Source organism: Marmota flaviventris, chromosome 1 (genome assembly GCF_047511675.1).
Source record: "Marmota flaviventris isolate mMarFla1 chromosome 1, mMarFla1.hap1, whole genome shotgun sequence".
Taxonomy (NCBI): domain Eukaryota; kingdom Metazoa; phylum Chordata; class Mammalia; order Rodentia; family Sciuridae; genus Marmota; species Marmota flaviventris.
In genome coordinates, this window is record NC_092498.1 from 74,526,078 (window position 1) to 74,536,805 (window position 10,728).

General features: G+C 37.8%; 1 protein-coding gene across 3 annotated transcripts in view; it reads right to left on the bottom strand.

Moving 5' to 3' along the window:
• Positions 1–1,222, bottom strand: part of Etv1 (ETS variant transcription factor 1) — an 89,425-nt gene extending 88,203 nt beyond the window's left edge. Inside the window, exons 1-3 of one of the 3 annotated variants that reach the window (XM_027932689.3) lie at positions 1,112–1,222; positions 817–1,013; positions 552–683 (exon numbers count right to left, since the gene is read on the bottom strand). In XM_027932689.3, the coding sequence (XP_027788490.1) occupies positions 552–596 (45 nt within the window). In that variant the 5' untranslated portion in view covers positions 597–683; positions 817–1,013; positions 1,112–1,222. Of the gene's footprint in view, positions 1–224; positions 425–551; positions 684–816; positions 1,014–1,111 lie in introns of those variants that run through there. The other 2 variants (XM_027932690.2, XM_027932688.2) reach the window with 2 other exon arrangements.
• Positions 1,223–10,728: the final 9,506 nt, after the last annotated feature.

Sequence of the window (10,728 nt, forward strand, 5' to 3'; positions counted from 1 at the left end):
TTCTGGGTATCTCAGCATCGAACACTAAATTATAACACTTAACATTGTTTCTAGGCTGGATCAATACTAGATTAAAATACAGTGAATTATATCCTCTCTCTCACATAGTCCCTCCCCCCAAAAAGCAAAAAGAGTGGAGAAGTGAAAAGAAAGAAAAAAAATGAGAAAAAATAACAAAAAAACAAAAACCCATGTAAACAAAAAGTGTCAGCATTTGTCTCAACTTCATTCTTTTCAATGTGGCAGACAAACCCAGCCACAAACTTTGAGTGCAGCAGCTGCTGCTGCCCTCCATCTCCTCTTCCACTCATCTTGGGCACTTTAATCAGAAAAAGGAGTCTTAAAAATAAAAATATGCCTTATCCAAATCACTGAAAGGTAAGCTCATTTTGAAGATTGGGCTTCTAGAAGCACAGTCGCCCTACAGTGGCAACAAAGCAGATAAAGTATCTGCAATCCCAACCCCCTGCCCCCTCCCTTCTCATTCTCTCTCTCCCCACCCCCCGTCGGAGTCAAGTTTATAAACAGCAACTTTCGAACTGATCACTCACATTGGTGACCATGTAAGGCACTTGCTGGTCATAAAATCCATCCATTCTGCTGCTCTTCGCAAATATTAGCCCAGTATTTTATATTTTGAGCATTTAGCTGGAGATTTCCTCGGGATCTGGACTTCTATCAACCTAGAGGGGAACAAGATGGCTTTTAGGCTTAAAAAAAAAAAATTCATGAATGAAGCTTTTGAATTTGCATAGCTAATTACCCTCCGACAGTCCCATTCACAAAAATAACCCTCCCCTACACCGCCTCCTTCACCTGGATCCAAAGAGAGCCCAGAGAGTTCACAATTTACATATTTTCGGTAGTAGCAAAAATCCGAACAAGAGGCGATGTATTTATTTACACTCTCGATGTTTCCCTGCGCGGTCGGTGTACCCCGGGCAGCTCTGATTCGCAAACGTGTGCAAAACTAGCAATGGCGATCAGCGAGACTTGCTTTGCACCTAACGGGACTAAAGAGACGGAGACACCTCTTTCATAAGGATAGTTTTTGCAACCCACAACCATGCAATTATCTGGAGAGACATAAAAAGTTGTTGGAAAGACCCACCTGAAGGCCACGCTGGGCGAACGGCTGCAAAAAATTCCCTCCAAATTTAATAAAAACATTAATTATTGCCCAGCACTTCCCCTTGCAAGCCGAAAGCGACTCTGACAGAGCTCAATTCGGTGGTTTTTCCTCTACTTCTCCTCCAGGGGCCTCCAATCCAAACTGATGGATCGCTGCCTCCCATTGGCTCCACGTCTCTTTCACAAGATCAGATTTCGGGCTGTCAATCAGGAGACTTGCTGCCCCTTCCCGCGGGTCTCTGGTGCCCCTCTGCCCAAACGAGTTCTATGTCCGCAGGCGCAGGGTCCGCACCCTGGAAAAGCCATGGAGAAAATCGACTTCCTTCCTAACTCGCTGCTTATTGTTAAGGCGCCCGGGGATACTGAAACCATGTGTACCGAATCGCCAGTTCTCTATACTGGTGTGTTTGGTCTACTGTTGGGCTGATTTCCTTAAACATTGTTGTTGAGGTTCAGGTATATACTCAGAAAAGCGATCCACAAAGCCCCTGCTTCCTCCTCGCACTCCCCTCCAAGATCTCCAACCCTTCTACTCTTGACCTGACAAGGATCCCACCTCGCAGTCTAGCCTCATTCCCACCAAGCTTTTGGCCCAAGTTCTGTTCTCGTTTTTCAACACTAACCTTCATCATTGCTTATCGAACCATTTTTTTTAAAAGACCCAATCTAACTAAAATAAGCTCATGGGACAGAAAAAAATAAAGAATCTTTGAGGAAAACATCTGGGTATAAAATCGAGGAATTGTTTATTAGGAGAGGTTGTAATTCTGGGAGGGAGAACTACATTGCAAATCTGGGTGAGGAAATACATAAATATAACATTTGTTCCTACGTGTACTTTGGGAAAAGGCACTTCAAGTCCACTGTGGGGGTGGGGAGGAACTGGGAGGGGATGGGGTGGTTTGGATATCCTAAGGACTTGCTTGTTTCCTGAGCTTTTGTTATGTATACATGGAGGCGGAGGGTGTCACTTACTGTACTTGACGCTTTCACTTCCTCTCCAGCTTTTAAACAGACAGAGCCGGGAGTTGGGGGCGAGTGGTGAGAGAGCTCGAGTTACAAGGACAATAACTAGGACGTTAAGTGAGAACTGCATCTCTGAAGTCACTTTCCCTGACTCTCCTATAGGACTTGAAGGACTGAAATGTCTCTTTGGAAGCCCTGGTCCAACAGGGGAAGTAGGAGGCCAAGGGGAAAGAACCGGGAACTGAATGGTGACGAAATTCATTTGTGAATCTGGTAGCGGCCAGAGCTAGTGACCAAAAGAAGTTTCCTGCAGCCGTTTTGCCTACTAGGAAACGTGCTGCGGTTCTCAATTTCTATTTGAAAGTTCCCTTCCTTAAATAGAACCTTTGGAGACGTATTAAAATGGAGTGTGAGCGCCGAAGACTCAACCAAGGACCCATGGAGGAGGGACAATATCTATGTCAAAACCAACAAACAAAACTCAGCACTTATTGCTGGGGAAATAACTAATAGCGATGAACAGCAAGGATACACACCGTGCACTCGCTGAAAATAGAGTTCACAGCGCTGTTATCTAGAAGCATTTTGAGCGGGAACTGTATTTTAACCCCTGCAAAGAAGGGATCCCGGGAACAGCCTGGGCCCGGAGGTTGGAATAGCGAGGCTCTCGGGTGCTTTCTCAGGGTGCAACTACTAGAAGGGACGATAAGAAGGGTGTCCTGCCACTATGCATTCCCAGGATAAGCAAGACCTTGTAAGCAGAGCAAGTTTCTGAAGACCTCTGCCGCCGGACCCAGACGGGTATCCAGGGTAACCGGGAGAGGGTGGAGCTTTAGTTCAGAGCCCCCGCGAGCTTCTCCTGCAGCCAATAACGAACCGTAAATTCCCAGCCCATTGTTGTTTGTTGCTGACCCCGCAGCGCTCCGTTCGGAGATTGGCCGACATAGGGAAGGGGGCGGAGTCCATCCCGCCCCCTCAGCCACCTTTCGGCTTCATTCACAAAATTCCGGCCTTTCTGGGTCACGTGGTTGGGGGCGTGGAGGGGCAGGGGAAATGACACAACAAAGGCCTAAGTTTCCCAAACCGCAAAACTTTTTTTTTTTTTTTTTAATGCCTTGCCACCTCCTCTAAGTCGCATCAGTGAATCAAATACTAGATCAGGAAGAGGCGCTTTGGATCTGGGAGCAATAAGAACAGAAAAAAAAAGGTTCGAAATTAAAGGAATGCTCACACGGGAATAATTCCGAGGTGCGCTGCAAAAGAGAAGGAAGAGAATTGAGAATGGGGAGAAAGCTTTAAGGAATGACTAGTAACTAGCTTGTTGCTTCAAAAGGTGTGTTAAAAGTGCCAACAGATCGGTTACAGAAAGATTTCCGTTTGCTCACTTAACGCCCCGTAATTTTCATTTCTACCTTTGATTTATTTCACAGTGACAATTTTTTAAAGCTTGTTTTAGGAATATTGGAGGTTTTCATGATAGTTCTAGTTTCCATTTCCAAACTCCATCACTCCTTCCCAGGCCGGGGTAACTTCATCACTCTTTCACAGGCCGGGCGCTCCCGCGCCCCTTCTCCATCCCTAGGGTGGGGGGGCAGTTGGAGCGGCGCACTGAGCCTCTAATTTTACTACGTTTTGCAGAGACTCCATATTTTCCCTTTTGAATTTTTTTTTAAAGGACTCATATCTGTTAACTATATGACTTTCCAATAACTGAAAAATGAAGTTCTCATGTGAATAAGCAACCATCTCTCTACAGCTCTGTTTTAAACAGTAGAGCCTGTTGAGATAAATGTCCTCCCCTTCAGAGAGAAAGGTTGAACCCTGCCGGTTCTCTCTCCCACTTTCTTTTCTCTTTTTCTACTTTGATACTTAGTGAGATATATTCTGTCATCATTTCTGCGCCTTGAAACAGTGAAACACTACTTTCTGGCCTGGGGGCTGTTTATCTTCTATGCTGGGTACCCGACCAGGGGTTGGGTGGAGGGGTGGAACAACAGACCTAATGGCCAGACATTGGAAAGACTGAAACTTTTTTAGAAAATGTTACAGTGGTGGAAAATGTCCACAGAGGCAGCTGTTCTATCCACAAGAGAAGAATGTCAAAAGTTGCACAAAGTTTCCACTACTTTTGAGAATGTCTTTTAAAAATCAGCTTAGTAAATGCCAGTCCTTCTTGAATGGAAAATTTCATTTTGGCAGGGTTTCAGACATAGAATGGCAGAGCAGAGGCCAAGAAGCTTTGACATTTATTTACTTGTATTTTGAAATCCCATTTGGGTTTTAAAATAAGAACTCTTGAAAGTACCTCCCCCTCAAAAAAGTCCATTTTTTAGTTTAGAAAGTTCTAAAACTTTTAAATAGTTTGTGTATAAAGTTATTTAAGTCTTTATAGTTCCTTTGCTGTTATTTCGTGAAGTAAAGTAATATTCATTAGTGGCTTTTCTGCAGTTAACTTATGGCATTATACTGAAAATGCGTGTAGTTAAAGTGAATTACTTAAAGCAGTTTAAGAAGCAAACTAAAATAGTGCTGTTTAAAAGGGTTAATATGATTAAAATGGAATTTTCTCAAAATTAGATTAAGTAAACTAGTACTTTAATAATTTGTTTTATAAAATACTATATATAGTATATGCAAATTTTTGATAGCCTAGTTTACACAGGGCTATATCAAACAGATAAGGGAAAAAAAATAGACTACTAAGTAGCAAAACTGGCAAAGAAATGAACACTTAAAAATAATTCCAATGGAAAAAGAGTTCTAACAGAATGGTGACAGATTATCAGTGGCTTTAATAGGCTCTCTGTGGGAAAGGAAGCAGGAATTTGGGAGGAGGGTGGAGCCTAGGAAGAAGGTAAAAGTATCAAAGAAAGTCATTGTAGAAGATATTCATTTTCCCATTCTATCTGTAAACTCCCTCAAGTAGAGAAAATATAAGTAACTTATGAACATATGATAAAAAAAAAATTCTTCATTGGAAGTGAGGACAACAGATATTTTAAAAATAAAGAACATTTTTATCATCTCAAGTTGGGAGTGTTTCAAATATACAGAAGTATGAATATTAGGATGAAGGTTCTCACATATATTCTGGTTGAAATGTGAATGTTTTTATTTTTTCTATCTTTCAAAAGTAAGTTTATAATATGTACTAGATCCTGAAATGTATAATATCTATTAGACCCTATAATTAGATCCAATAATCCTGATTTGTTGTACCACAAATATTCAAACAGTGATACATTAGGATATAATGAAGTATTTATAGAAAGAAAAATCTAGAAGCAATTTAATATCCATCAATGAAAAAAATATTTTAACAAAGGTTGGTATTCTCAATCTTTGGAATTCAATTATGGTTATGTGCCAATTATGGTATGCTAGTTCTTTGGTTCACAAACTTGAGATAACATAAGAAACACTATATTTAAAAAATTAGATTCCTCAAACTAAATAATAAAAAGAGCTGGGAATGCAGCTCAGTGGTAAAGTGCCCATGGGTTCAATCACTAGTACAAACAACAACAACAACAACAAAAAAAAAAAAACAAACAAAAAACAAATTCCTAAGTGGATGCAGAGGATTTCTAACTCAGCAGGATTGACCTGGGGTGCAAAAAACAAGTCACACTGAATTTCTGATGCAAATTTTTCTGCAATTGATCTCTCAGCAGAGATTCCTTGGAGAATCTTGAGAGGCCTGCAATGTTTACTAGTACAAACATGTTTTGCTTGACCCATATACTGTTGATATTCATGGAGAATTCATATTTAAAGTTTAAAATTCAGATTACACAAAAAAATCCAGCCTTCCAGTATTGCTGGGGAAATCAGGGAATATAACACTGGGCCCCAATTCTCACATGGCAACCATCTGCAGGAGTTGATTTAGAAGAGCTGATGATTCATTTAAAGAAATATGCACTCCTCAATTTTACCATGGTCCTCACTCTTCCTCAATGTTTGCTTGTCTTGTTTATGCTACTATCTGACTTCTGTAATGATCTACATGTGCCATCCACAACTTACATTTGGTGTATCATATTAACTGGGAAAAAAAAAGCAGGAAAAAGAATATTCAGTATCATACAACTGTTCTTAAAAAAGAAAAAAAAAACAAATAGTATATATAAACATGGGTGTGTGTCAATTTATATAAACGATATATATATTCTCAAACTTTTTTCTTTACTGTCCCCTAAGAAATTTGTTTCAACATTTACTTTTATTCCTATTTGCTTTCTTCCCATTACATTTTAATAATGCAATTATAATGTGCACCTGTTTATATCTTATATTCTTGGAGAGTCGAAGACCACTGTGATACCTAAGATCCATCCCTCTAAGAACCAATATTCAGCATTCCGGGACAATATCATCACTAAGAATGATTACACCTACACTGAATTTCTTTTTATGGATACTATATTTACCTATAAATGTTTTTTATTTAATTTTATCACCAAAAAGAATGACATGGAAAGATATCCATCCATCTTTCATTAAAAGTTATAGTTACCACTAGTAGGTCTGGTTGGAGGTAGGAAATAAAAGATAAATAAATATTTCTTCTAGTACTTGAAATGGATTGTTACAATGCAAGTATCATAGGCATACTTTAAAAAAATCCACCTAATGGAAGAACAAATTAATAGTTTAAATTAGAGTTCGAGTTGCAAAGCAACAGAAATTCTTACAGAATAGGTGGCAGTGGGTATTATCTTTGAAAGATAAAGTTTGAAATAACTAATAAGGACAAAAGCATGAATCCTTTGAAAAGGGAATATTCAGTATCATACAACTGTTCTTAAAAAAACAAATAGTATATATAAACATGGGTGTGTGTCAATTTATATAAACGATATATATATTCGTATGTTTTTTTTCTAATTGGTTATGCTAAATTGGTAACTTTAAACAGTAAAATATCAATAGACTTTCACCAATCACCACTTCTTGTTCTATGGACATCAATGAGAAATGGCAATGTGTTTACAATGTTTTTTCAAATGTAAAAGGCAGGTTAGTAATAAGACAAAAAAAATAATTGCAAAAGTCCATTATAGAAAAATAATTTTATCTTCTTGAATTATAATTTGATTTAGAATGATTTAAAACACTAAGAATAAAGTTAACATTTTATGTATATTAAACATTAGGAGGAATAATATTTTCAGACTGACTCCTCAAAGTACCTGCCCTGTGAGTTCCTCCTGGAATAAATATGTTTTCCCAGTTCTCAACCCCAAATTAGACTTAGGGAAACTCACTATGGGATCTCAAAGCTGGTATTTGTTCATTGCTCTGTATTCTGTGTAGATGTTTATTATTTCTTTCCATTTAATAAATTCCATGGAATCCTGTGTTTTTAGTCACAAGCACATAGAAGGTGTTTGTGTATGTTGTCAGATGAATTAATAAATGAATGGACAGGAAGCTTATAAACTGTCTTCCTTTAAAATATAAACAAATTTTAACTATCAACCTAAGCACTGTGTGGCAGAGATTGCTCTGAAAGCAAACAAAACACACACACACACACACACAATTACTGAAATAAAAAGACTAGAAAAATCTGAGTACAAACAACTTTTAGATAAAAATCTGTTCTTGTTCCTGAGAACAGGTAAGTGCTCTCACTGCCCACCCCAACACATAAAAGGTAACTAAGTGGTGAATGTTAGTTTAATTGTAATGATTATTTCACAATGTACATATATATCGAATCATTTCATTATAATTAAACAATTTTATTTGTTATTCATACTTCAATAAAGCTAGAAAATTAAAAGAAAATATTTTTCTGTTTAAATTATTATTGAAAAAATGTTAAAAAGTTACATGGAACTAAATATATTTCTGTAATGTATAGGTTTATTAATTTCTGAATTTTCTTCCTTTTTTGGCACAGAAACATATTCTTTGTGATTTCTGAGGCTGTGATATTTACATATCACAGCAAAATATCTGAAGTATGTAATTCAGAATCATAGCTTGTATTAATGTAATCTCTTTCTTTTTTATTTATTAAATGCAGTTTTTATACTACATGTTCTTGCAACTCCTTATAAAATAAATCCCCCAATTTTCATATTTTTAATCGATGATTGTGTTGAAAAAAAAAAACAACATTGTGTGGTGGTGGAATGAGAAATGGCATAGGACAATCATGGGTTTGTATTCTGGCTCTCACACAGGTCAGATTATTTCATCTCTTTGAGTGTCAATTTCCATACCTGTATAATGGATATAAAGCCTTTTTTCCAAAATTGCTGCCAGGAAGAAATGAACTAATTAATGTGAACTGTCTAGCCGAGTTGGTACTCCATAAAAGTTGCCACTCTTATGCATTTAGAACTTCTCTATAGCATATGACAGTAGATATCTCCTTTCTAGGTCAGCCTGCATTTGTCTGAAGCCATTGAGATCTATCCATGCAACATTTTATATGGCTTTCAGGACTGTTCTTGACACAGGCCTGATGCCCTGCCCACGATTAAAACAATTTCCTGGCTTCCTATCCATATAGGTGCCAATGCAGACAAGGGATTGTCTGCTGCTCAGACATGAGGTTGACACATCAGAGTCCTCTCCCTATTCTATGGTGGTCAGCTGACTTGATGCCTGTCACAGCATACCCATTATCTTGCAGTTAAGATCTCCTTACTGAGTTCAAAAGTCTAGCACAACAGGAAACTTCGTCTCAAGAAAGTAAAACATAATAGTAGTCCAAAACCAAGCAGTTTCTAAAAGGGGGCAAAAAGAATGGCCTTGTGTCCATCACTTCCTTAAACCCTAGAAAGTCTCCTCTGAATAAGGGTCACCAATGATATTTAAGTCAGCTTCTTGGTATTTGAAGAACAATGTGTCTTTGAACTTTGTAATAGTGATTTCACTTCTTTGTGATCTTCTTGAATTCCCTTTTATATTTAAAATGTTCCTTTTGTCCTGAATTTCTTCTCAAGTTTAAAAATAGCCGTTTGACTACAGGCATTTCATGTGAGCACATCAAAGAAAGCTACAAATCTCCTTTATATCTGTTTGACACATTCTAAATAAAACCCAGCATTTTGTTCTTGATCCACTAGATTGTAAACTGAAATTATTCCCTCCTTCAATGTGTCAAATAACATCAATCCTCATTGGTTTGTCAAATATATTCGGGAGCAATATGGTCCACCCAGAAGTAATTTTTTATCAATTATTTATCAATGGGGGTCTAAACGTTCTTAGGAAAGGTTCGCATGTGACACTTTTGACATCATTTGAGTCAATAAGAAAGGCAGCATTATCAAAAAGGCATCCAAAACGCAGAATTTCACTGCTTGCAGTATGTGTATTGATGGGACCTAAAAATAATCTTTGCATTTAGAGCCAAAACAAAGATATTCTTTTCTATACAGGCACTAGTTGTCACACCCATTCCTACTGAAATCTACTCAGAATTCTTAAACTAATAAGTGTTATCAGTTAAAATAGAGGAAAAGGCCATGACATTTATTATAAATAGCTCTTGTCATTTGACTCATTCCTGACATAATGGGTAATAAGAGTGCTCGGATTCAGATAATTCAACCTTCTAACAGGAAGACACATCAATAGCTCATCTAGTTCGTTATCAATGACATAACTACTTTTATTTTCCAACACACAGAGCCATACTTTAAAAGATCTTGCCAATTCTTGATCTTGCCAATTCTTACTTAAGCCTTCAATATCTGGTCACTGGTCAAAACACTCTAGGTTATATCTGCATTGAAAGACCTTTGTTAGTCATCTATCACTGAATTACAAAGTATCCCAAAATTTAGCAGCTTAAATCAATCTGCACTTACTAGTTTATGTGACTGAAGAATCCTGGAACACCTTAATCCTGGAACACCAGAAGTTTGGTGTTTCTGGCTTACAGTTTCTCTTGAGCTAAGCATCAAGCTATTGAGAAGGGGGTGAGCCATCTGCAGCTGGAATATCTGCTTCCAAGTGCACTTGTGGTATTTGTCAGGTCTCAGTTTCTTGTTGACCCTTGGCCATATACCTCAGGTTCTTGACATGTGGGTTCCTCTATAATGTTGCTAACCACATGGCCTCCCCAGTGTAAGTCCAAAGAGAAAGTCGAAGATGGAGGCCACAGCCTTTCACAATCTTCTCTTGGAAAGGACCTACATAGCTTCTGTCATATGCTATTGATGACACAGATCGACCTTTCTACATCATAAGAGTAGGGTAACAGAAGGGATGAAGACTAGGGGACTAGATCATAGGTAGCCATCTTGGGAACTGGCTGCAAGACCTTTTATTCTTTTCAACATGTCTAATCCATCACAGATTGAATAAATATATTTGCTGTCTTTATTTATACAAAACTACTTCTACTATTAGACCTAAAATTCCAAGACAGAGGGACTCTATCTTGTTAGTAATTATATTCCCATCACATAATAGAATGGTTGCCTAGTAGAAGCCATCCAATGACTATTTGTTGATAGAATTAATACAAACTTTATTTTTAAATCTGCTAAAGCAAAGGTAATCCAGAACTTTAAGGTACAGGATCATGTAAGGATTTGACATCTTAAGCTGAAGACTTGTTCAGTTAAAACTAAATTCGTTATGCTGATGTTTAAACTTATT